We start from the raw sequence: 26,503 nt of genomic DNA, 5'->3' as shown, positions 1-26,503 counted from the left end.
TGTTTAATTTTTAACTACACGAATAAAGGATGCTTTGTGACCTCATATTTTTTCCACAACTGTATTCCGACTAGTCCTGCCTCATGCGCTATGATAGGCTCATGACATCCCGCCTCCTGCTATACGATTGGGTGATAATATATCAGGCAACTGTGCATTCGGTGGCCCGCTTATTACTATAAACACTAGCCAATCACTGACCAGTTACAATACGGGTGGTGTAAAAACAACTTGTTTACTATCGGACTTCGAAGGGAGAAGTTGAAATCCAAGATGGCTGCTGGAGACAACGGCGGTCGGGCCCCGTGTTTAAATTTCCCCTCTCCCGGTCCGCTGGGTAACAGTCAACCGAGCAATAGTTCCTATACTTTGGCAGCAAGTAACGGAGGATCCATCGGGGCAAACGGAAGCTCCCAGAGCGCGACGAGACGCTCGAACCCTCAGCCAGGGCCTAACGGCTCCGAAAGCAGCGGTGTCGCCTCTGGGCTTCCTCCGAATATGCGCAACTCTCTCCCGCAGTCCATGGCTCAGGGCTCGGTGGTTGCTGGGGCGATCGGGGGGTCAATAGCGGCCACAGTGGCGTCGAACATGATCGGACTAGCGTCAAATTCAGGGCCGACCCCCGCGACCCATTCCTCACTTTCTGCCCCTCCGGCTGCAGCAGCGGTTCTGGTTTACCGAGAGCCCGTGTATAACTGGCAGGCTACAAAAAGTACTGTGAAGGAAAGGTTTGCGTTTCTCTTTAACAACGAGGTTCTAAGCGACGTTCACTTTCTGGTGGGTAAAGGAATGGGCGTACAGCGCATACCTGCTCACAGGTAACTACTTTCATTACTGTACAACAACCTTACCTAGCAGGTGGATATGTGTCGGTTATCAGTTGTGCGATATATCGCGATATTCAACTCAATATCATTTGTCTTTGTCATGGTGCAGAATATTTTTAATAACCCCAGATAAATCCTTAAAGTGTGTTATTTCTCAGCAGTTCACTGTAAAGTTCAGCACACTTTTATCCGATTATAGTTACATCTATTTTTGTAGAAGGTTCATAAAATAAATTTCTTGTCATAGCAAGTACAGTCAGTCCTCTAGGCTAGTTTTCATTCTATCGAAAATAAATGCTGCTTGTCGTATTTTATTGTCATAAAATATGGGGAAAAGTCTATTTGCGTTTTAAAAATTCTGTTGATGTGACATCCGCCATACAGGTCCCTGTGAATGTTATAGGTTGAAGCTTATTATCTCTCTAACAATATTAGTACAATCACATTGTCCATTTCCTTTTCATGTACGTTACAGCTGACACTACAGTCAGAGCTGCTGTTATAGAATACTTATCACCAACATTTAACCGATCAGAATCAAGAATTCAACAGCACTGTGGAATATCAGATTCAAGACTATGACTGGAATAACAGTATTGCTTCCTTTTCAAAACAACACAACAAACGAAACCCAAAGATTGTATTGTATATCGTGTTGTATTGTAGAAGTGTCATTATCTTCTGAGTGTGTTTCTATCTCAACTATACAACCAGTTCTAGTTAGGTGATTATATGAATATGTAACAGAATCGTGTATATCAGAATTAGAATCAGAATTAGAATCAGATTTATTGGCCAAGTGTGTTGACGCACACAAGGAATTTGGTTCCAGCAGTTTGTGACTCTCAAAGGTACAGACATAAATAACACTATACTATAAAAGAAAACAATGCAGACGATGAGATACAATATAGACAGAATAAGTATAAAATATGAATATAGAATGAATAAAATGTCAATATAGAATATGAATGATCAGTTATGTATATAAGGTGTGGGAGTGCAAATAACAATATTGTGCAATATTAGGCTTTTTGTGCGGTGTTGATCAGGGTGATTGCCTGGGGAAAGAAACTGTTACTGTGGCTGGCAGTTTTAGTAAGCAAAGCTCTTTAGCACCTACCAGAAGGTAGGAGCTGAAAGAGGTTGTGTCCAGGGTGCGAAGGGTCAATAGTGATTTTCCCTGCCCGGTTTCTGGTTCTTGTGTTGTACAAGTCGTGGAGAGTGGGCAGGCGGGTGCCAATTATTTTTTCTGCTGTTCTAACCGTGCATTGCAGTCTGTTTCTATCCTGTTTTTTTTGCTGTACCAAACCAGGTGATGATGGATGTGCACAGGACAGATTCAATGACTGCAGTGTAGAACGGCAAAAACTGATGTACGATGTATATTTATCATCTAGTCACATACTTGTCCTATGTTGTCATTTTTGCAGGTTTGTTTTGGCAGTCGGCAGTGCTGTATTTGATGCCATGTTTAATGGAGGTATGGCCACCACCTCTACGGAGATTGAGCTGCCAGACGTAGAGCCTGCTGCTTTCCTGGCTTTGCTCAAGTAAGATTTCTGCTATTAGAAATATTTTCTATGGATCGTATCATGCTTGAACGTTTGTGACCTATAAACTGTTTCCCCACCCAGGTTCCTGTACTCCGATGAGGTTCAAATCGGCCCGGAGACCGTGATGACCACTCTGTACACGGCAAAGAAGTACGCTGTCCCGGCACTGGAGGCTCACTGTGTGGAGTTCCTGAAGAAGAACCTGCGTGCTGACAACGCCTTCATGCTCCTCACGCAGGCACGGCTCTGCAAAGCTTTACAGAAATCTCTATAACCACTCAGTTGATATTTGAAAATGTTAAAAAAAAAATTTGTGGTATGCTTTTAAAAAGCAATTGTAACATTTTGAGCTTTATTATTATTATTTTTTTTATTGATTATGGGGCGGAATAAATAATTTCACAAATTATATTTCTACATAACTTTTATTCATTGTTGTTTTTTTTTCTAGGCCAGGCTTTTTGATGAACCTCAGCTGGCCAGTCTGTGTCTTGAGAACATTGACAAAAACACAGGTGATGCTCTGGCTGCTGAGGGCTTCACAGATATAGATCTGGGTATGTATGTGAAAGTCGCCACCTGCTTGATAAGTGACTTCACTTATGTGATTGTAGGATTGTAGGATCGATATGGAATTATGACCAATAAGGTCGAGATCACCGTAATGTGAAGTGTCACTTTGATTGGAAACAGGTGATTTTATGTTTTTGTGTTTGTTTGTTTTTTTTGTTTTTTTTTTCCTGTTTTTGCATTTTGTTTTTTAATCTAGAGTGTATCATGTCCATTTCTGGTCAGAACCAGTACCTTGTCGTGTGGAAAGGACACAGACATGAGCGTCAGATTAGTAGTTATAAGATGGGCAGGTTCATGCTTTTAAGGGAAATATACTGTATAATATTTCAGTTCTCACTCTGGTGCAGTTCAGTGTTTGTGCTGTGGTAATGTTGTGACAAAGTTTTGTACAATTCCTACAGGTTCTGTTTTCGGTTTGTCACGGTGCTGTTGTTTTTCAGACACGCTTGTAGCTGTGCTGGAGCGAGACACGCTCGGGGTGCGGGAGGTTCGGTTGTTTGGAGCGGCGGTGCGTTGGGCTGAAGCAGAGGCTCACCGGCAGCAGTTACAGCCCACACCTGAGAACAAGAGACGCGTTCTGGGGAAAGCCCTCACCCTCATCCGCTTTCCTCTAATGACCATAGAGGAGTTTGCCGCCGGTATGAGACAGCATCTGCTCTTACATCCCGCTTGTCCTGCATTAGTCCGAAAGTGATTAAAGATTAGCTGAATTAAGCCTTATATTGTCCTGCAGTGGTGACTGTTAATGTCACTGTGTGCAGGTCCTGCTCAGTCAGGAATTCTGACAGACAGGGAGGTGGTCAGTCTGTTCCTCCACTTCACAGTGAACCCCAAACCACGAGTGGAGTTCATCGACCGGCCACGCTGCTGTCTGCGCGGAAAAGAGTGCAGCATCACACGATTTGCCCAGGTGGAGAGCCGCTGGGGATACAGCGGGACTAGCGACCGTATCCGGTCAGAACAAACCCACTCACTCACTCACTCACTCACTCACTCACTCACTCACTCACTCACTCAAATAACTTGAATAATTACTTCCAAGCAAGGAAACCTAATCTAATGATGTTAGATGACACTTAGCATACCATTATTTATTTATTTATTTAAGCCAAGAAGGGCAAGAGGGAACACTACAGGTTAAATAAACTAATCAGTGGTCCAAAAACCTCTCCAAATCATGAATGTAGTGAACTATTTACTGTAGTGTAGTGAAATGTATACAGCGGTACTGTTTGGTCTGTGATGAGAGATCATGCACCACTCTGATGAGCTGATGGACAACCCTACCACAATATCTGAGACCTGCACAGACACGCTGCTGAAGCATCACACAGTATTTTTCAATCTTATTCACTTCATACAAATCCTGTTATGTCTCTCCCTTTTTCTCCTCCGTGACAGGTTCTGTGTAAACCGTAGAATATTTGTCGTAGGCTTTGGGCTGTACGGGTCTATACACGGACCCACGGACTATCAGGTGAACATACAGGTAGAGTGAAGTTTCCACTTATTTAGAATTGCCATTATTTTACATTTATAATGCCGACAAAGGATTTGTAACGATGTGTTTATTCGGTTGTCAGATCATTCACACAGACAGTAACACAGTCCTTGGTCAGAACGACACAGGTTTCAGTTGTGATGGCTCAGCGAGTACCTTTAGGGTCATGTTTAAAGAGCCAGTGGAGGTTTTGCCCAATGTAAACTACACGGCCTGCGCTACTCTCAAGGTACGACTCGCCATGCACACTACTCCAGCTTCATGGTACTCCACGTTCATAAAGCAGACCTTGTTTGCTTAGGAGTTCCATATTTTTGCATGTTATTGCACCGTGCTATTAAAAGTTATTATTCAGAAATGTATATCGAAAGACCAGAGTTCTATTTATGCCACCAAAAAAAAAAAAACATGTTGACTTTGCTCTTCCAGGGTCCAGACTCCCATTATGGCACTAAAGGAATGCGGAAGGTTACCCACGAGTCCTCAGGAGCCGGCACCAAAACCTGTTTCACCTTCTGCTATGCGGCTGGGAACAACAACGGCACTTCCGTCGAGGATGGACAGATCCCTGAGGTCATCTTCTACACATAATGACAATCTCGTTCTTCCAAATTCCAGGAGTTTTGGGTCGGGCTACAAATAGCTCACTTCCAGTTTTGTAAACTAGTCTTTAACTGGAAAAGCTGAACCCGGTGAGTAACACAGTGGATGGTGGAGATGTTTAGAGTCCTACACCTTCTCCTATACTTTCTGAAGAAAAAACAAAACAAAGCTGCACAGAGTTCATCTGCGTGCTTACTGATTGAGAAGGAGCCTACTTTGTCCATGTCGATTATAGTAGAACCCATAGGCTGTGAACTGTTCACCAGCAGACTGACCTTGAGGGTAATAACTGGATTGAAGAACTGCTATTGTGTTACCTGTCTTTTAACAGTTCGTCCAGCATCTCATAAGCAGGCAAAAACGTTTTCTGTATGAGAACTGGATTAATCACAATTTCGTTTATGCCAGCAGTAGAGATGAGATCGATATCTGAAGCCTTTCTAGGATGCAGGGGAATTCTGCATGCTCAGGTTTCCCTTAATTCTGTGCCAAATCCTTGTGCTTAGAATACCTCCTTCACAGCCATTTAACTAGTGCTCAGTGATGTTCAGCTGTAACACACTGACTCATCTTTAAGCCAAGCATCCAGCTCTGTAGATCACCGCAGGCTGTTGTGTAAATTAGCAAACGCAGAAGTACTTCAGTGGCAGAGCATCGGCCCTCCGCTTCTGCCGGGTGTAAAGTGTTAAATCCTCATCTCAGTGGTCACTCACTCACGTAATACAGCGAGTTCTCATAGGTTATAGTATTTGAACAGACTAACACATAATCAGCTGGTAAACTGTCTAATTGTGTGTGTTGCAGTTCAACAACTACAATGAATTTTACATCCATAAAGGAGGCACAAAAAAATTATTTGTCTGTCAGTGATGAAAAAATGTATCACTCGATTCACATCCTAAACAGCAGACCGTATAAATATTGCATCCATGTACTCTTTGGTCATTCTTTATTTATAAATTATAAACTGAAACATTAATGGTTTGTGTTGCTTCCAAATTCTTTGTCATTTTTCTCCTCGTTTCAGTTTATTTCTGTTTCCAGCACCCACTGTCACCTATTAGACCGAGCCTCCCTTGATCATCCTTAACACATCTGTAAGATACATCTATACCATAGCTCACATGATTGTATTAATAAAAAAACAAAACAAAACAGAGTACCTGAACACCACGCAGCACAGACGGCATGTACGAGACTGTTCCAGCACTAATCATTAATGTAGCTCAACAGGTTCAAGTTTTCAAACGTTTCTTTTGCCTTGTTCGGGGAGATTAAATCAGGGTTTTCCTTTCTATAGAACCAGCATCAAACTGTAAAGTACTGACATCACCTCATATGTGTGTACAAGCAATGCTATAAAATAAAAAGGTCGGTAAATTCTAACGTTCCTCATTTTCTCTGACCGCTGATGACCTGCTCGTAAACGTAGGGACACAGTGAATCTAAACTGCACAGAAAAAGGATGGGTTTTTTTTTGTGTGTGTGTGAAATGTTTTATTTTCTGAGTTGAGATAAATGTTGGTTTGGAAGCTGGACTGAAAGCAGCATCATAAATAAAGCTGGTCTGTATATCAAAAGACGTGTGTGTGTGTATCTGAAATGTGAAGTTTGCATGCTTCGTGTTCTATTCTCTAAAAATGATCAAAGCAGGGAATGGCATTCGTTTCATTTCTATTAGTTTGTTTAGATTTTATTTAACAAAAAGACAAGATTTAATAGTGAGTCATTGCTTTGTATTTATGCCTCCTCACCCTAATCCTCATCTTTCACCTTCACTTCCTCTGACTTCACAAATCTACACTTATTCCTCTGTAGCAACTGAGCAAATTGGCTGCAAATACTGAGCAAAGGACAAGAAGTGCAACTTACTGCATTCAACCCAGCCTTCATTTTCTTCCTCCTTCTTGATCATCTGCACAGAACATTATTTAATTATGCTAATATCCCGTGTCCTGTCTGTATATTATGTTTACCACAACAATGGAAGGTGCGAAGTAAAGTCCACCCTCAAGTAAGTCACTTGGCATAGTGAAATTTTATTTTGTATTATAATAAAAGGCAAGAACCAAACAATATTTTTCATGTTCTGAGAATTTTTCAGTTCATTCCAGTTTATACATAAAAAAAGGTTATGGTTTTTTGGGGAAAACAATACTGGCTTCTGCAATGTTTCCAGGATGTTATAAAACACACAAAGTCAAGTCAAGGAGCTTTTATTGTCATTACAAACATATATAGCTGTTGCAGTACACAGTGAAATGAGACATTTCTCCAGGTGTTACATAGAACAGACAGCTAAGGACTTAGTAAGTAGTCCTAGCCACATAAAGTGCATCATTGCAAACAGTGCAGGACAAAAGACAGTGCAGACAAAAAATGACAAGACAATACACAAAAGAAAATCAACAGAAACAGCAACGACCGGTGTAAATACTGTATGTTCAAACAAGATTGCGTGTGCATTAATACTAGAATGAACACATTGTTATGGCAGAAGGTCCCTGAGATAATAAGGATTGTGCAAAACAGCAAACGACTGAAATGTGAGACAGTAGGTGCAAAGAGCAAAAAGTGTGCAAAAATAGCATATAAACAGGTTCATGGATGTATATTGGAAGTGTGTGTATTTGGTGTAGGTCTGTACAGTCCATACAGTTGATGACCGTGTGTGTGTTGTGCTCAGTACAGTTCAGAGTTATAACTGTACATGTAAATGTATTAAGGGAATTAGGGAATTTAGGTTAGGAACATTGTTACTTATGTGTGCAGAATCTACACTTGATGAATACGAACAGCTATTTTCTACTATTTGTTTTGGGTTGGACGTTAAAACATATTGGTTCTGTTGGTCTCAGAAATCGTGGTAAGGTTATACATCAGCTCATCAGAGTGGTGCATGATTTCTCCTCATGGACCTGCCAACATGATCAAGAAACTCACACGCGGGATTCGAACCCCTGTCGCTCTGAGAGTTTCACTCGGAAACACCGCTTTAACGCAGTGTGCCACTTAAGCAGCACGTGGTAAGCGCTTTGAAATCCCATATAGAGCAACAAATGCGAGCGATTTAGTTTCATACAAAATTATATTTTATATAAAAACTCGTGTTTACTATTAAATATTTTTATAACATTATTCTTATTCAAAATTGCAATGTTGCTGATCGATTCATGGACGAAAATCTATTTAAAATAATATTGATATTGATAGCACATAGGAACTCGATAATTTGACACGTTCTGTCCGAGTCTTATTAACAAACGGACCGTATACGCAAGGTTTTGGATTCACAGCCGCTTGCGTAGATTTGATCATAGAGTTTAACCTAAGTGTTTTTACGTTTATAACGTATTATAAAGGCTCTTTTCAGTCGGGGTGGGATTTTATCGTTGTGTTACAGGCCGGGTGTTGCGGTGAGTCGCATCATTATCAGTGATGTATTTAAATTATCTATCGTGTAAACATTGGAAATAAACGAGCGGTCGTTCACAGAATAGATAAAATCACCCAGAGGTTAAATTTAGCTGTACGTAACTGACATGGCTATTCATTGTTGTGTTCCCGGAATGAGGCTGAGAGATAGCTGTAACTAATAGCAACGCCCAGGTCCCATAGAGGCTCGTATGATAACACTGGGTTCATTCAGTAATAATATTTTCCTTGTTTAGTTATTCGTTCTGTAAACATGGCGAAACGCAGAATAACACAGGAGACGTTTGACTCGGCGGTGAGAGAAAACATTGAGGAGTTTGACTTGGAGGAAAGCGAAGCTCTGAAGGAAGCAGTCGAGCAGTTTGAGTCTCAGGGTAAAATTTGTCCCAGTTTGTGTTTTTAAACACCGATGAATGATCATGACGGATATTTTATTGTCGTAACCCTTTTATTTCTGTAAAGGTGTGGACTTGAGTAATATTGTGAAGGCAGTACCAAAAGCATCTTCTGAAGAAACTGCAGATGATCAAACTCATGAAGTCCTCCAGGTACAAAAGATGCTAAAGATGCATCTATTTTTTTTTATTTTTTTTAATGTTGTGCTCGATCTGTGTTTCTATAGAGAAACTGATATTCCAAGAAACATTTTAGTAAAGCATTTCTCTAATGATTGGGTCATGAGCAAAAGGATTTATTGTCATCTAAAGAAATGGGTCTTGGTACATTTTCACTTGCATGTTTTTAACATATTTTTTGTGTATAGTGTTTTCTCTGCTGTAACACACCTCATTCAGCTTATTAACAGTCCTCTGGTCTTGAATTGGGTGAACAGAAGGTGGTCCATGGGGTAGTTTAACACCAGGGTTGGGAACCTGTGATTTAAGCCCCGCCTCCTCTGGTGTCCAATGCTTAACTCTTTTCTCTGATTGGCTGCACTGGTAATGAAAGAAAGTGGGAGTCTGCCAAAGCAGCTGCAATTATCAGCAGTGTTTAATCTATTGATTGTTTTTCAGTACACACATTATACTGGTAAGGATGCAGCTATGAGCTAGAAGCTCATATAAAAACCCATTCAGGCACCCGGAACATGCTCAGACAGTAACCCAAGCTCAGCATCCAGTCTTGGAGCTGTGAATAAATTTATTTTAACATGAATAGGACAAATGAAGTTCCAGTGCTTTTAAAAAAAAGAAATCAGTTACTGTTGTAATGTTCTATGCACATAAAATGATGCCTATTGATTTCCCCCCCAGGCTCTGCAGTCTCTTAAACGTGCGTTAGAGTCCTCGTCCACTTCTGTGTTGGAGAGCTTAAAGCTCTTCACAGAGCAGTGCTCCCTCGGCTTTGCTCAGCGATACCTGGCGGCCCAGAATGATGCCTATCCCTCACTCATGTCCTGCTGCCAGTCTGCAGGTGAAGACAAAGAAGTGCTCTCTGCTACTCTCGCTGCTCTTTCTGCTCTCACTGACGGACAGCCGGATCTTCTGGACGCTGAGGGTCAGTGTTTTTTGATAGACACCTTACGTCACCACCAGGACAATCCGTCACTGACCTGCCTGGGTATCCGGACAGTGCGTCACTGCTGTCTGAAGCACGAGCAGAACAGGCAGGCCCTGGTGAAGGCCGGGGCTCTAAACGTACTCACCAGTGCCATAACGCGGCATGTCGAGCGGCCTGAGGTGGTCAAAGAGGCCTGCGCCGCTCTCAGAGTCATGACCTTTGACGATGATGTGCGTGTTCCTTTCGGTCACGCACACGAACATGCCAAAATGATCGTACTGGAGCACAATGGTTTGAAGGTCATTGTAGAAGCTGCTAAAGGTGAGATGTTCCTCACACTGCATTTGTTGAATATTATTTTGATGGGGAGAAGTTAGAATTATTACATTCCACCAGTGTACACGTAGAACAGTCGGTGTATGTTGGTATATTTTTCTTGTATTATAGCACTTTTTAATTCTCGAATATGATTGGTCAGATTTTGCATTTTTATAGTTTCTACAGTGTTGTTTTCATAGTAACAAATCATTCACATGTACCTGTATGGTGGATATCATAAAAGCTAAACCCTAATAATAAACAGATAAAAAAGCCAGTATGTTGTTTAACAAAGAATGACTAAAAGTTCTTCAAATACAATTATGTGTTTCTGCTTTGTACGAGGAAGGGATTATTTTACTACGACTTCATGATCTGTTTCTATTAAAATAGTGAAATTTGAATGTTAATGTTGTTCCCGCAGCCTATCCTGAGAACGTGCCAGTCCTCAGCGAGCTGTGTGCCACTCTGTCCCGCCTCGCTGTGAGGAACGAGTTCTGCCAAGACATTGTAGATTTGGGAGGACTGAAGTTTATAATGACGCTACTAGCAGAAAGCATGGACTGTCAGGTGAGAGGCTGATTTGCTGTATCTGTCCGAGTTGAACATCTTTAGAATGACTTTTGTTAAAATCGTTTGATGGGATTAAAGCAGCAATCAGTAATTCCCTTTTGGGAATTTCCTCATTAGGAGCCTCATACTGTAATTATTATGCAGGCAACATTTGTGCTGTTTTTTGTGTTGTTGATGTTATTATTCTTCTTTTCTTCCAGGATCTTGTAAAGCAGGTGTTGAGTGCGGTGCGGGCGATTGCAGGCAATGATGATGTCAAAGACGCCGTCGTGAACGCAGGAGGAACAGAGCTTATTGTCATGGCGATAAACCGCCACCTGAGTAACGCACAGGTGACTCCTTTTATGTTATGTTCTGAAAAATGCTGTCTTTGATTGGGGCGAAAATTAAAGCCGTGGTCTGCGGGAGATTAAAATTCATTGCAGATTAGTGTTGTAATACGGTGTCAAGCAGATCATGTAATTCCATGGTTTAAATGATGATGATTGTATCACTTTTAGATGGATGTACATACAGTAACTTCTCCATTTTCTCAGGTGTGTGATCAGGGCTGTGCTGCTCTCTCTATGCTCGCTCTGCGCAAACCCAGTAACTGCAAAGACATCATGGAGAGCGGAGGAGCTTTGGCCGCTCTGCAAGCCATGAAGACGCATCCAAAGGATGTGAATGTTCAGGTAAATACATCGCCATGACTTGACGTGAGCATAGTTTTCAGATATTACCACCCAAGTGCTCAAAACCTATAAACCGTAGACTGTGGCACATCAGAGTCTGCAGCAGGTGAATGTTGAGTGAAAGTGTGTGTACTCTGTTGCAGAAACAGTCATGCATGCTGCTCAGAAACTTGGTGTCACGATCACAAGATTTCAGCCAGCCCATTTTGGAGATGGGGGCAGAGGCACTGATTGGTCATGCCCTGGCCTCTCACAGGGACTGCGGTGACGTGGCGAAAGCCGCTCTCAGAGACCTGGGCTGTCAGGTGGAGCTGAAAGAACTGTGGACTGGCAAGAAAGGAAGCCTGAGTAACTAAAAATGACAAAATCTGTGAAAAGAGGAACCGAACAGCTCAGCTAATCATGAACATGTACACATTTAAAGTGCGTTCTTAAAGATATATAGAATTCATGCTCCATGGTTCTATTTGCCATATATCTAAATGAATGAAATTCATCGGATTGGATTGTTAGATATTTGACATAATACTGGATTTTTCTAAGGCAAGGTTTAAAGCTGATGAAATTGTTCGTGCATACATTTGTTTCTTCCCGAGAAAGAAATAGAAATAAAGTCAATTGCACACACCAACATTTCATTTCCTCCATTCTACTTGAGCTCCTGAATTTATGTACATTTGCATATGTAGTGAATATAAAAGGTGAACCTCAGATCATCAGGGTCTAATTGTATAACTGGCACAGAGCTACTGCAACATTAACTCAAGTTCATTTAGCTTAATAAATTAATTAAACCATTTTGTGATATGTGTTTTTTATTCACAATACTTTCAATTTCTACATCTGAGAAACTTATTTTCTTTCACTGTTCACTTTTCATCTTGGTGTTTTCTGCTCTTTGAGCCTTTTTTTCTGGGTGTTGTGTGATTTATATACTATTATATACTATTCAACTATTATATAACTGTAAATGCGATTGGTCTTTTGTCAGTGATTGTATCTTTGAGAAACAGTTTAACTGGAAATTCTGACAGGTTTTAGCCCTATGTACTTTTACATACAAATTTACAAAAACATTCAAAAATTCATACAATTTTTTTTCCTGTAAATTGTTGAATTCTACATTTATTTTGAAAAACCTGTAATTAGACATGTTTTTATTTTTATTTTTTTAGTAATTTGTACACATACACAACACATTGGATTAAATAGAATTTAATTAGATTTAATAGAATTAGAATTAAAAAAAAAGTACTGCTGCTTTTTATTTTTCAAAGCACAGTGTTCTGTGTTTGAGCAGCATGTCTTCCTGGATAAATCTCTGATTTACGGGAATACTGGTCATACGTGTACATGTTTAACACAGGGCTCTGTTTGTGTGGCAGTGCACAACAGTATCTGAAATTTGCCACATGATCAGAAACCTCATTTAAGGACGCCTCAAAAAAACGACTGTAATTTTCCACAATATTTACTGTGCATGAGTAAAAGCGTGCTGTAATATTTCCTACACTAGTCCATGTTAGTGAGCTGGACTGTACAATGGTAGATTGGCTGTGTAATAATCTCAGCTGACCGTGTGAATAAATATAACTCTAAATAAACTGTTCTGCTTTTCCCAAATTCTTATACAATCTAAGATTTTATTTGCTTTAATTAACTTACATGCTAACATTTTCTAAATCGATAAATCTGATACATAACGAGTACAGAGCTGAATAAAAATGATCTCGTGTTCAGGTTTATTGGGATGTATACACCAAATGGCTGCTGATTTCTGGATGCTGATTTGTCTATAATCAGAAAGTAAAAAATATTTCCTGTTTTAAATTCCCTTTCTTCAATTCAATTCAAATTTATTTGTATAGTGCTTTTAACAATTGACACTGTCTCAAAGTGGCTTTACAAAACATAAACATAGAACAAAAGGTTATAAAGAATACTATAAAGATTAATGTAATACAAACAATTCAAGAGTAATATTTAGATATATTTAAATGTTTGTGTTTGTTTTTATTCCCAATGAGCAAGTCTGATGTGACTCAGATGACTGTGGTGAGGAAAAACTCTCTTTAATGGTGAAGGAAGAAACCTTGAGAGGAACCAGACTCAAAGGGGAACCTCATCCTCATATGGGTGACACCGGAGGGTGTGATTATAAATATACAGGTGAACATAAATATATCATCTTTATCACGTGAATTATTCTATATGAACTGTCACCATAGGAGCAATCATACAGTAAACCTAGCGCATTAATACTTATCTATTGTTCTTATTACAGCCGGAACTACTTGTGCTGTTATAAGAAAACAATACACACCTTCTGACCAATCAGATTCCAGAACCTTTGAGGAACTTTTTTTTTTTTTTTAAATTTGGTAAGTAAACTACACCTTTTAATCTTGGTTCCAAAAATAATCAAACCAACAACCAAATACTATAAAGTATATGAAAATGTTCAATAACAGCACGTCCTGTCTGTTTTTTTTTTTTTTTTTTATCTCAGGCATGTCCTGACTTGTAGTTTGTTGTCACGCCCCTCGAACTAACCTATCAAAGCTTGCACCTGGGTTCGCGGACTGCATTTCCCACAATGCAACGCGAGCGAAGTCACGTTCCAAATTCCGTCCCAAAGTCACACTGTGCACTACATTGAGCACGAGCTAATAAAAGGTCTGCGTCCTTCTCAGTGCACTATATGCGTAAATGTTTTCAATTGAGACAGAAACGTGGAACGCTGCAGACGAAAACAGCATGGACGGTGCAAAGTAACCTAACTCGGTTACAGACTTAAAGTAAGCGACTTTTGCGTGTTTGGAAGGCTGCGGTTTGTTTGAACAAGGATGCGTGGTTTGCGTGACTGGACGTCATTTGCGTGACGCAGCGCTCGTGCTGCTGGCTAGGCTGCTATAAGGGTTTGTATTGGTTTAAGGTTAGCAGGCTAACCTCAAGGGGAGTGGTTGTCAAAGTGTCACCAGTTTGTTAAATAAAAGGAAGAAAAGTTCTCCTACACGAGAAGGAACACGTGCAGAAACCGTGAGAAAGCTGTTTATTTAGTCAGGAAGGTAAGTCTGGAGATTATTATTTAAAAAAAAAAATTCAAGTCAAAACATTGCTCGTTGCTTAGCTACGTGGCTAATAAGAACTTTCTCCGATTTATAAAAGAGTTACGTGTTTTAGATCATATGGTGATATGTGTCACATAAAAGCTATTTATGTTTAAATTGTGTTTTTACCTGTTCACAGGAACACTTGACTATTTTAACATAACACAACCTTGAATAAAGGGTGTTTTCTTATCATAGTATTTTATTATTATTATTATTATTATTATTATTATTATTATTATTATTATTAATATTATTGTTATTATTATGGTCCAAAGAGCTGGAACCCTATGGTTCAGGTTTCATTCTTCCCAAAACAAATAGTGCAGTATGTAGGAATGTAATGATGCTCTTATAACATGTAAAGTCATAAGACCCAAGTTACACAATTCATCACTTCGACTTTGGTTTCTTGTGGCTTTAACATAATAATCAGTAGCCACAGTGTTAGGGTCGGCCTCAGTATTGTCATTTCAGTTAATATTTCAGAAGGTTATTTAGCTTAACCTGTGGACTTGAATTTAATTTAAGTTGGTGTATCAAACCCTTGTAGTTTCCTTATAGTGCCTTATGCCAAAGGACAAAGCTTGGATTTGGTTTAATCATCACCTTGGTTAAGGTAAAGCCTTAAGTGTGCTGCTTCTTTGATAATATTGCATATGGTGATTTCATTCTTTCTTTAGAAACAGGAGTCTGTTTGTGTTGGAAAATTTCTCGAAAGAGATCTCAGCTAATCCATTTTGTAACCAGACTCTTTTCAAAAGCAGACTAAAGACTAAAAGCTTGGCAGCTTTGCTGTTAGATGATCTACGAAGAGAAATGGGAGGGAAGAGAAGGACATGGAGTAAAAGATATGGCTGACAGAGAGAGAGAGAGAGAGAGAGAGAGAGAGAGAGCTAGCTGATATGTTTACACACACTGTATTTAGCCCATAGAGAATTACGTATAATATAATAGTGACTTAGCATTCAAGTGCCATCTGTCACAGCTTTTGTATAAGCTGTCAGTTAGAGTTAACAATTTTTCATGTAGTTTTCAGTTTATTGTAGAAAATACCAAGTAAAGTGTACCAGATTGCTCTAAACAGATCTTAGACTTGCACTAGGACATGCTGGGTGTGGATTTTGGGGTTAGCTTGTATAGCTTTTGTTATCATGATTTACAGTTGGATCTGTTCCTATTCCAATAGACAACCTTTCACCCAGAAAGCTGGATGTGTACAAGAGTGCCCACTGATATTTTAACACTATGCAGCCTTTCGTGTTTGGTGACTGAGAATAGCACGTGAATGCGGGCCAGCTGGGTGAAGTCAGGTTTCCCCCAACAACACCGTGAGCTCTATATTATGCAGTGTGACATTTCCTGGCCTCCCACAACAGGCCGCACCACTATTTTGAAAAAAGGAGCACCAGATAATGCATTCTGACTCAAACTGATTAGATCATCCAGATGAATGAGTGCATGTGTCCTAGTGATCATGTGTCTGTTCTCAGTACCCTGATTTGATCATCTTTGAGTCACGTTTTATGGTGAAGTCTAAAGTCTGTTTTGCATTTCGGTGTTTTGAGGTTAATTGTATCACTGTGTGAAATTCTATATAGTCAAGACACATACTGTTCATGCTTCCTGCTATTATATGAGAACTGTAGCAGGTTTCACTCTCTGAGAATTGAATAAAAAAAATTTTCACCTGCTGCCACAATTTTGTTGACTGTAACATGCAACAGTGTGTATCCTAGGACTGCCAATATTAACTATCACAGAGAAAAGAATTCCTGTGTGATTATTGTTTGCGACAGCAAAACGGTAAAATTTTCCTACACCAATTTAGTCACTGAATCTAAATTGCCCTGCTCAGAGTTTTGCCTGGGGGTCAGAAGACGACGCCTTTATTTGAGACATAATCATTATAGCAGAGTGAAATTCTTTCCCCCCCCATATCCCAGCTTGTTAGAAAGCTGGTCAGAGTCCATGATACAGTGCCTCTGGAGCAGAGAGGGTTAAGGGCCTTACTTGACCCTCTGATTTTCTTACATATTATCCAGAGCCTCTCTCTGTAGAGAAAGCAGTGCTATTTTTTTTTCTTTGCTGACTTTGGAATTTGAAATCATAATCTCTCCTGAAATAATCTGTCTGAAGGAGTTTCATTGTTCAAAGTTCAAATAACTTCAACATTTCTCACATTTTCAGTGCAAGATTTGTGTTACATCTAATTCACCACAAACATTGTTCCTAAGCTATTTTTTTTAAATAGCATTTTAACAAGGGTGCCAATATTTCTGGAATATTTCAGTTTTATTGAGTTTATGCTTCTTTGTTTTACTTTAAATGCTCTAAAAATATAATGAAAATAGTCCTAAACCAGTGTTTGCACCAGGCTAATTGTGCCAATTTGGTTTTTGTCCTCCAGGCCATTGTTCAGCAAAGTGTATGTGTGCAGCCTGCAAACCCCCCTGAGTGCTGACGAGTGTGTGTACAGTTGGCTGGCATGGGGAATGGAGTACAGGAACATCGGGGGGCGCTCACACAGGGTGAGGCGCTGCCAAGGCCATCCTCCAGCCAACCAGAGGTAACTAATGTACAGCTGATGGCTATTTAGCTCATAAGACGTTATTGCCTGATTAAATATTTGGAAAAAGCAACAAGGTATCTGGGACATGTGACTCATCATATAGAGGCACTTTTTTCTTTTCACACTTTCAAGCAAATTTAAGAGACATTAATGTCCCTGGAGGTTAAATTGAATAGTTAATGTTTGATGATAAATCTTGGTTAAAATGGAAAAACAAACAACCAGAATAGAAACATACTGTTATGACATGTTATGAACAAATTATTGAATGTTTCTTTTTCGGGACAACATTAGCATGACACACACCTTATACTTTAATCTTTACACAATGTCAGTGTTGTCGGCATGAGTCACAATACACTAGTATCATTTGTTAATTACCTTGGACAACTTGGCATACCTGATTGTAATACAGTCTATGGCATGTGTGCGTGTGTGCATGCGTGTGTGTAAACAGGAAACATTATGTGTGTACATCCAAACAAAGTGTGAAAATAGCTAATGAGCTAATGTAAATGTGCACACACAGGACTTGTTTTCTGGAACCCAAAGCCAATGTGGACAAACAAAAATGCACGAAATACATAACGCACCATGAGCAGTGATTGAGAAGCTTAGTTTGAAATAGAGTCAGAGGTGTAAAGGACATGAATGTGGTGAATTAGATAATATATCATCATTTTACAATCAGATTTCAACTTATACAAAGTACAAATGACAGAAATGAAGTAAGTTTACTGTTTTTTCGTTTAAATGAATCTAGAGTTATGATCTGTCTCTATGACCGCTTTATCTCTCAGATCGAAGCAAAGTGTCCTAGTTCAGGATCTGAACATATGGGTAGATCTCCAGGAAAAGGAACTACATTTTAGTCCCTAGATACCTCACCAGGCCTGAAGCAGGAACTTGGTGACTCAATAAAAGGCATAACATTTTCCTTGGACAGACTAATCTGCGATCTGTCATTCACACAAACATATCATTATTGCCATGTCGCAACACTGGGTTCAAAATTTTGCAACCTGATGCATAATTCTCAACTTGGCTTAATTCAAGGTCAACAGTGTGGGACACTAAAATAGCTACCAGAATAGAGCCAGGCTTTAAATAAAATGAAACTGTATATTTTTTTGGTCTCAGGTATGTAAGAATAGGGGTGTAAAGCTTCTATTTCTATACATGCTTATTATTGCCACATGGGTCTTATTATAATCTCTTGCAATAATCACCACCTTAACGGTGTAGTCTTTCACCAAGGACACCTGCATGCTTGTTTCTTGCATAGGTTTAGCTTAATAATCTACAGGATCTCAAGCACAGTGCCACAACTGCATGATTCACACCCACACACACACAAACACGCATTAGCTACTGTTTTTTTTTTTGCATGTCATTACATGCTAGTACTGACAACACATTACAAGGATTCCATAAAAAAGGCAGTACTACATTCTCATCTCTGCAAGGTTTAAAGTGTTAGGACTTTCTGTGATAGACGATCTTGGCATGTTGGTCATATTTATTGTGCCTTTCCCATTTAAGGATAAAAATGTTTACTTAGCAGTGCTTTCTGTATCTAAACAATGAATTATCTACACTAAAGTAGCTTAGAGGGTTTTCTACCCTGGGGATTTGGAAACATAATTGTTTTGGTGTGTGTGTGTGTGTGCAGGGTTTTAAACAGGGCCGGTCTGTGCTGAACTCGTTGATCTCTGGAGCCTTTGCAGGAGCTGTCGCTAAAACAGCTGTAGCTCCACTGGACAGGACCAAAATCATCTTCCAAGGCAAGAAACATTTATATAAACCAGCAAAACCAGTACGAACTGTTCTTTCAAGCTGTCTGTTCTTTCAATTTGGTTAATTTTTTACAGGTGAAAACCTCACTAGTTGTTTGTAAATCAAAACTGGGTCTTAAAGAGCACTTAAAAGTGAAGTTGTTACTGATTCAATGTGATTCACTATTCCCTTTAAAATGTTATGTAACAGGAATCATTTATTCTCTTCTCATGCCCACTGTTCCTGGGTTATTCGCTATTGATTATGGGACTGTATTCTAATCAGAATCAAGTTTATTGACACACACAAGGAATTTGGTTCCAGCTGTTTGTGACTCTCAAAAGTACAGACATAAATAACACTATACTATACAAGACAAGATAATACAGACTATACAAGACAATGCAGATGTGATACAATATAGACAGTATGAGTATTAAATATGAATACAGAATATATAACTGATCAGTTATGTACATAAAGCATGAGAGTGCATGGTAGTGCAAATAACAATGTTGTGCAATATTATGTGTTTTGTACAGTATACAGCAGCAGTAGTGTGTGTGACCTATACGGATGATGTGAAGACTGACAGTTCAGATAATGCAGTACTTCTAGATAAGAAGCAGACAATATAATTATCACCATATAATCAGGATGTTAATTATATAATCAGGATGATTGTATGGGGAAAGAAACTGTTCCTGTGGCTGGCAGTTTTAGTAAGCAAAGCTCTGTAGAGCCTACCAGAAGGGAGGGGCTGAAAGAGGTTGTGTCCAGGGTGCGAAGGGTCAATAGTGATTTTCCCTGCCCGGTTTCTGGTTCTTGTATGGTACAAGTCCTGGGGAGTAAGCAGGGGGGCGCCAGTTATTTTTTCAGCTGTTTTAACTGTGCATTGCAGTCTGTTTCTGTCCTGTTCATGCTGTACCACTGTTTCTGGCAAAGCATAGAGAATACACTGTTTACACGTTGATGTTGTGCTTTGAATCATTGTAAAAGCGCAGTATCCTGCTTGACAAGCCGGGATTAATACAGAATTTGAATAAACAACAATAGAAAAGGGCGTGTCGGCCCTATGATGAAACCGTTTCCCATCTAACATTTCTTTTTCTCCCTCCCTTTCTTTTTAGTGTCTTCAAACAGATTTTCTGCCAAGGTGAGCATTAATGTTATTGAGAATCTGTTTCAAGGGTGTGGTTAACTGTTTATTGTGCAAATAGTTTGATAGTAACAATCCTATAAACAAAGATGATATCAATGAGAATGTAAGGAAAAGAATAGCCTGATAGAGAGCAGTTTAGGGTGTTTAGAGGTGTAAAGTAAACCTATATTTTTATTTTCTAGAGACATAAAACCTGTCCAAAAAATGTCAGTGTCTTGACCTTAAGCATTCATACTTAATAAGATGATTGTTATTGTGCATAGCTTTTGAGAAGAAAACACTAGTGTTCAAAGTGCTTTAAATAAAAATAAAACCAAACCAATGCAGATGACTCTGTCTTTGTGGTGAACAGGAAGCGTACCGGTTGATTTATCGCACTTATCTGAAGGAAGGCTTCCTGAGCTTATGGAGGGGCAACTCAGCCACCATGGTGAGGGTTATCCCCTATGCTGCCATCCAATTTTGTGCCCACGAACAATACAAGAGACTTCTAGGAGGCTATTATGGCTTTCAGGGCAAGTGAGTACTTTCTACACAATCCATGATGTTTGTTGTGAGATCTTGAGCTTGTTTAAGATCTGATCATTATTATGACCCAAAATGTAAGAGAATTAAATGTCAGAGTGAGAAACCTGTTATAGGATTATAGATCATAGGAATTAGATCAGATAGAAGTCACTGTGAGACACTTCTTGCTTCACAGTTTCATGCATCCAGGCAGGTAAAGTGCACTGCACAGGGGCTACATTCAGAAGCTTTTACTGCTGGCTCATATATAATATATAATATACACACACACACACACACACACACACACACATATATATATATATATATATATGAGGTAAAATTAGTAACAGCATTATGATGCACATTAGGAATGCAACTGAATACATTATTCATAACAAACAGAGAATTTAATATATATATAAAAAGAGCACTTACAGTTGCACCCAGAGTCTATTGGTGCACCCAGCTGGTTGTGACACAAGATTTGGTTACAGGAGGTTTTTGTCTTTGTGTGGGTGTGAGCAAGCCATCAGACAGAAGCTGACAGGACAATTGAAGACTATGTTCATTAACATAAACTCAGAATAGCATGAACATTTTCTTAATTAGCTTGAGTGATGTCATAGTAGGAGTCCGTGTGTGTATATATAGAGTATAAATAGAAACTACATCACTCCTGCTTGCTGCATAATGTGTACTAGCATTATGTGTACTACCATGTAATAGAATCTTTAAAAGTAAATAAATAAGTGTATTTTATATTCCTCTTCTCTCTGTTGAAGGGCTCTGCCTCCTATTCCGAGACTCCTGGCTGGCGCACTGGCTGGCACCACAGCCGCCATGCTCACATACCCGCTGGACATGGTGCGCGCCCGCATGGCAGTCACACCAAAAGAAATGTAAGAACTGTGCTTTTTAAAGGACCTTATCTTTAGAAGGAAATTTGGAGGGTCAGATTTTTGTAAACACAATGGAGCAAATGTTTGATGTCTGTGTGTACGTCTTTGCTGTGTGTTTTTGCAGGTACAGTAATATAATACACGTGTTTGTGCGGATCTCTCGTGAGGAAGGACTGAAGACCCTCTACAGGGGATTCACTCCAACTATACTCGGTGTGGTTCCTTACGCAGGCCTCAGCTTCTACACCTACGAGACGCTTAAGAAAGTCCATGCAGGTGCGCTGTGTGTGTTTGTGTGTGTGAATGTGGGAAAGGAGAGAAAATGTTTATGATCGTAGATGTAGACTATGTTTGTCAGCTACATTTGCAAGCCTAATATTGTGTAGCTTTTGTGGTTTCAGTGATGCTTCTAAATTTACAGAAACCTTAAAATGTCTGAAATACCATATACATCAGTGTCACTGACTGACCTACTCATAGCTGCTTTTCTTGTTTTTCTAATCCTGTGCTGTTCCATTTCCATTTTCGTATTAGCAATCATTAGGTTAAAGTTTGCAAAATCATTTCACACACAACTGTTTTCATTCTGTGAAGTTCGATTAAAAAAAACAAAAAACGCTGTAGTTATCAGTAAATGTCTGTTGATAGTAATGCCTAAGAAACTATGAAATGAAAGTTTTTCTTCACCAATGTTTCAGAGAGGACTGGAAGAGCTTACCCCTACTCATATGAACGGCTGGCGTTTGGAGCGTGCGCCGGCCTCATCGGTCAGTCAGCGTCATACCCGCTGGACGTGGTGCGACGGCGCATGCAGACGGCAGGCGTGACTGGGCACACATACAGCACCATCATAGGCACCATGCGAGAGATCGTGCTAGAGGAGGGCGTCATTCGCGGCCTGTACAAAGGCCTGAGCATGAACTGGGTCAAAGGGCCAATTGCTGTTGGCATCAGCTTCATGACCTTTGACCTCACCCAGATCTTGCTGCGTAAGGTGGGTGCACGATAGCCATTCATGTCGGGGGAAGACTTTTTGGAGGCAGCACCGTAATCAAAATTCCTGCCCATATCCCTGTATCTGAGGTGGCCTGGAAAGAAATAAACAGAGTCTTCTTGCTGCCTGTTTCGGGCCCAGGTGCACATGCTGCCAGAGAAAACGGGAAGTTTATTAACTGATGCATAAGCGCAGAGACATGAAATTTGTGGAAGTATTTGTCTCCATATTTTACAGGAATGTGTGAAGACATTTTAGCTATTTTTGTTTTCTGAGTTAGAGAATCTCTTTGTGCACACTGTGTGTGTGTGTGTATGTGTGTGTGCAACTGAGTTACAGACAGAGACAGATTGAATGTATTTCCTGTGTGATCTCTCTCTATACTGCCATTTCCCAAGTGTTTAAGTCCGACAACATCCAGTGAAGGTGTAATATGTTAGAGCTGGGCGATATTCACATCACTGTGATGTATAAGGAATTTACATTTTTATGAAAAAATCCTATTTTCTTCAGTATCATTCAGTTAAACCTTCTTGGTTGCCAGTAGCCAATCAGGTGATAGACATGCAATTTGGTTATGTGTGGAGACCAATGTAAAGTGGGGCTTAGGGTTTAGGTCTTAAATAAAAATGATTTAAATTAATTGAAATAGAGTGTAAGTCTAAACTGCCTGCTTCTGTTTAATGTGTACATTTTTTAAAATGTAAATATGGAAACACTTACAAGAGAAAAAAATGATCATATATTCACATATCGCTCAGCTCAGCTTCACTTTATCCTCTATTCTTATTGATACACTCTGTATGCCTTCTCTCTTCTGTTTTTCTGTCTCCTCGTCTCCCGACTTGTGATGTCTTATGCGTCCGAGCTGTCTCGATCACTAATTAGCACATTTGTTGTTTTTTTTTGTCAATGTTCCACTATGGTATAAATCCTAAAGAGCATTTTATTTCGTTTCAGTCGTATGAACTTGAGACCATCATTTAGCAGAGAACCTATAAATGTTTATAAACAGCAATAAGGATGTAATGGAGCAGAACAGAGAGGTGTAATGGGAAAGTTTGGAGCGTCTCGCTACTCTGGCTCACTCTTGATAAATGAATGGTGTCCACTGCTTCTATCTTTATCCTGTGCAGTATGTGGAGTTCGGTCCAAAGGCAGGTGTGTTTGTGTGTGTGTCGGAGAGATCGGACCAGCTGTGGGCAGTAAAATGTAGTTTGGCCCTTATTGAGCGCTGTGTGTGGCAGTGGTTCATCGTCTCTTAGCTTCTGTAGGTTTGCCCTAGTGCAGATTATGATACGCGAGCTCATGTTAATTTCTGTAAGCTACATGAGGATATACTAAGTGCCTACAGGGAGAGGAGAAAGATAGATAGAACTGAAACACACAATCAGAACAGTAACAGTACACAGTGCGTATGCTCGAGGTACCACTCCAGAGACAGAGCGGTACAGCCGAGTCGCCTTGTTTCTGAAGCTTCTTACAGTTGTGTGTCTCCTAAATCTTAATGCCATGTGATCGTCTGGGATTAAAGTGCAATAGGTATGAGTTAGTTCTGAGTAATGGCACGATTTTAATATCGTCCACGTTTAGCTGTTTGGTGTTCTTATGAATCACCTTCCAAATAATCGTTTGGTATTTAATAACTCCTGAGGAAACTTAAAGGAAAACTCCTGCACTTTTCTGTGTCTTTTAGAGTTTCGTCTAATTTTACTAGGAACTGGAATTTCAACACCTTTATCCGAAAAATGAACAAATATAATTTATAGTTAAGACAGTTTATGCAAAACACTTTGATTCATTCTTTAATAATATATATATATATATATATATATATATATATATGTGTATATATATATATATATACACACAGTATCTGACAGAAGTGTGTACACCCCTCATATTTTTGTAAATATTTTATTATATCATTTCATGTGACAACACTGAAGAAATGACACTTCAATGTAAAGTGTACAGCTTGTATAACAGTGTCAATTTGTTACCTCAAAATAACTCAACACACAGCCATTAATGTCGATACCGCTGGCCACAAAAGTGAGTACACCCCTAAGTGGAAAATGTCCAAATTGGGCCCAATTAGCCATTTTCACTCCCCGATGTCATGTGACTCGTTAGTGTTACAGAGTCTCAGGTGTGAATGGGGAGCAGGTGTGTTAAATTTGGTGTTATCGCTCTCACTCTTTCATACTGGTCACTGGAAGTTCAACATGGCACCTCATGGCAAAGAACTCTCTGAGGATCTAAACAAAAGCGTTGTTGCTTTATATAAAGATGGTGTAGGCTATCAGAAGACTGGCAAGAACCTGAAACTGAGTGGCCAACACCATACAGCGGTTTAACAGGACAGGTTCAACTCAGAACAGGCCTCGCCATGGTCGACCAAAGAAGTTAAATGCACGTGGTCAGCGTCATATCCAGAGGTTGTGTTTGGGAAATAGACGTATGAATGCTGCCAGAGCATTGGTGCAGAGGGTGAAGGAGTGGGGGGTCGGCCCGTCCATGCTCAGACCATATGTCAAACACTGCATCAAATTGGTCTGCATGGCTGTCGTCCCAGAAGGAAGCCTCTTCTAAAGATGGTAGACAAGCAAACTAAGGACATGGATTACTGAAACCATGTCCTGTGGTCTGATGAGACCAAGATAAACTTATTTGGTTCAGATGGTGTCACTGGTGAGCTACAGTTCATTGAGGGAACCATGAATGCCAACATATACTGTGACATACTGCAGCAGAGCATGATCCCTTTGGAGACTGGGCCACAGGGCGGTATTACAACATGATCATGACCCCAAAATACAAATATTTGTATACAAAATACAATACAAAATATTGACACTTTGGGCACTATTTGGACATCTTCACTTAGGGGTGTACTTACTTTTGTGGCCAGTGGTTTAGACAATAATGGCTGTGTGTTGAGTTATTTTGGGGGGACAGCAAATTGACAAGCTGAGTCATTTCTTCAGTGTTGTCACATGAAAAGATATAAGGAAATATTTACAAAAATGTGAGGGGTGTACACACTTCTGTCAGATACTGTATATATATTTTTCATATATATATATATATACACAGATGCAGCTGATTTATTGTTTGTTGTTGTGTAGATGTAATGGTGCCGTGTACAGCACAGAAATAACTTGTATTGTCTGTCTGAAATTTGAACAGCTCTCAGTAACACATTCTGTCATGTCTTCCTCATCTTAACACAGTTATTGTTCATGTGTAACAGTTGTGTTAAGTTTGCAATCTACACTTGCATTATAAGTGAGTTTTGACTAACTAGATTTTGTTCTTTTTATTTTTCCTTCTTCTTGTGGAGGAAAACGTTTGATTTCCGTTCTGTAGTCAAGAGGCATCGATTCAGATAGAGTGCTGATTTCCTCGCACTTGTAAAAATGCCCTGATGCCAACATCTAATACCACATATTACTATGTGACGTAAGTCTAGTGTATGCTGTCGATTAGTGTGCAGTATACGGTGTACGTTGTGTGTTGATTAACGATGGTAAAATACACGAGATCGCAAACTGTCCTCAAAAAATCACATTAATATCAAAAATAGCTTTAACGGAGAGAGCGAGGCCGGCTGAGTTGAGCATGTGCACTAGCAACAGAAAGTGAAATGTAATGTGAATTTTACACACACACACACACTCACACGCACGCATGTGTGTGAGCGAACACTTCAGTTCAGCGAACACTGCAACACTCACACTCACCTACCCTCAAGCTCAGGTTATCTACTGTAGTTTACTCTATATTAAAGTTACTGTTTAAAATTCAAAATATCTTGAACGTAAAACTTCAACGTACAATGTAAAACACAAGGAGCTAATTGCAAGCAGCATCCAACATCAAGAGTTTATTATAAACGTTCCATTACACCATTAAGT

General features: G+C 39.6%; 3 protein-coding genes across 5 annotated transcripts; all 3 read left to right on the top strand.

The window, feature by feature from the left end:
• Positions 1 to 187: 187 nt before the first annotated feature.
• On the top strand, positions 188 to 6,107 carry LOC113645255 (BTB/POZ domain-containing protein 2). The gene is made up of 9 exons (XM_027150766.2): positions 188 to 818; positions 2,261 to 2,380; positions 2,465 to 2,621; positions 2,835 to 2,940; positions 3,397 to 3,594; positions 3,718 to 3,910; positions 4,358 to 4,445; positions 4,540 to 4,686; positions 4,887 to 6,107. Exons 1-9 carry the CDS (start codon positions 274 to 276, stop codon positions 5,046 to 5,048), a joined length of 1,716 nt encoding a protein of 571 aa, XP_027006567.1. The 5' UTR covers positions 188 to 273; the 3' UTR covers positions 5,049 to 6,107.
• Positions 6,108 to 8,319: 2,212 nt separating this feature from the next.
• On the top strand, positions 8,320 to 12,357 carry armc6 (armadillo repeat containing 6). Of its 2 annotated transcripts, XM_027150409.2 has the most exons (8): positions 8,320 to 8,476; positions 8,732 to 8,869; positions 8,958 to 9,043; positions 9,749 to 10,316; positions 10,738 to 10,883; positions 11,087 to 11,218; positions 11,423 to 11,560; positions 11,704 to 12,357. In XM_027150409.2, exons 2-8 carry the CDS (start codon positions 8,749 to 8,751, stop codon positions 11,914 to 11,916), a joined length of 1,404 nt encoding a protein of 467 aa, XP_027006210.2. In that variant the 5' UTR covers positions 8,320 to 8,476; positions 8,732 to 8,748; the 3' UTR covers positions 11,917 to 12,357. The 2 variants fall into 2 exon arrangements, with proteins under 2 accessions (XP_027006210.2, XP_027006211.2); XM_027150410.2 differs by lacking the exon at positions 8,320 to 8,476 and having other exon boundaries at positions 8,479 to 8,869.
• A 1,807-nt stretch (positions 12,358 to 14,164) lies between these two features.
• slc25a42 (solute carrier family 25 member 42) lies at positions 14,165 to 24,408 on the top strand. 2 transcript variants are annotated; one of them, XM_027150864.2, is made up of 8 exons: positions 14,165 to 14,358; positions 17,081 to 17,239; positions 18,915 to 19,026; positions 20,149 to 20,174; positions 20,533 to 20,699; positions 21,473 to 21,589; positions 21,714 to 21,865; positions 22,288 to 24,408. In XM_027150864.2, exons 2-8 carry the CDS (start codon positions 17,159 to 17,161, stop codon positions 22,596 to 22,598), a joined length of 966 nt encoding a protein of 321 aa, XP_027006665.1. In that variant the 5' UTR covers positions 14,165 to 14,358; positions 17,081 to 17,158; the 3' UTR covers positions 22,599 to 24,408. The 2 variants fall into 2 exon arrangements, with proteins under 2 accessions (XP_027006665.1, XP_027006664.1); XM_027150863.2 differs by having other exon boundaries at positions 14,165 to 14,628; positions 22,288 to 24,407.
• Positions 24,409 to 26,503: the final 2,095 nt, after the last annotated feature.

This window comes from Tachysurus fulvidraco, chromosome 22 (assembly GCF_022655615.1).
Source record: "Tachysurus fulvidraco isolate hzauxx_2018 chromosome 22, HZAU_PFXX_2.0, whole genome shotgun sequence".
In the NCBI taxonomy this organism is placed as follows: Eukaryota; Metazoa; Chordata; class Actinopteri; order Siluriformes; family Bagridae; genus Tachysurus; species Tachysurus fulvidraco.
The sequence above is the reverse complement of the archived record's forward strand: the minus strand, read 5'-3'. Positions and strand labels throughout refer to the sequence as shown.

Bases quoted from the DNA above. Each gene is read 5' to 3' on its own strand.
- LOC113645255 (XM_027150766.2), top strand. From the start codon at position 274: ATGGCTGCTGGAGACAACGGCGGTCGGGCCCCGTGTTTAAATTTCCCC. The intron at 2,941-3,396 runs GTATGTATGTGA...GTTGTTTTTCAG, and splicing joins CTTCACAGATATAGATCTGG to ACACGCTTGTAGCTGTGCTG. The intron at 4,446-4,539 runs GTAGAGTGAAGT...TTCGGTTGTCAG, and splicing joins ACTATCAGGTGAACATACAG to ATCATTCACACAGACAGTAA.
- armc6 (XM_027150409.2), top strand. From the start codon at position 8,749: ATGGCGAAACGCAGAATAACACAGGAGACGTTTGACTCGGCGGTGAGA. The intron at 8,870-8,957 runs GTAAAATTTGTC...ATTTCTGTAAAG, and splicing joins CGAGCAGTTTGAGTCTCAGG to GTGTGGACTTGAGTAATATT. The intron at 9,044-9,748 runs GTACAAAAGATG...TTTCCCCCCCAG, and splicing joins AAACTCATGAAGTCCTCCAG to GCTCTGCAGTCTCTTAAACG.
- slc25a42 (XM_027150864.2), top strand. From the start codon at position 17,159: ATGGGGAATGGAGTACAGGAACATCGGGGGGCGCTCACACAGGGTGAG. The intron at 20,175-20,532 runs GTGAGCATTAAT...TGTGGTGAACAG, and splicing joins CAAACAGATTTTCTGCCAAG to GAAGCGTACCGGTTGATTTA. The intron at 21,866-22,287 runs GTGCGCTGTGTG...CCAATGTTTCAG, and splicing joins GCTTAAGAAAGTCCATGCAG to AGAGGACTGGAAGAGCTTAC.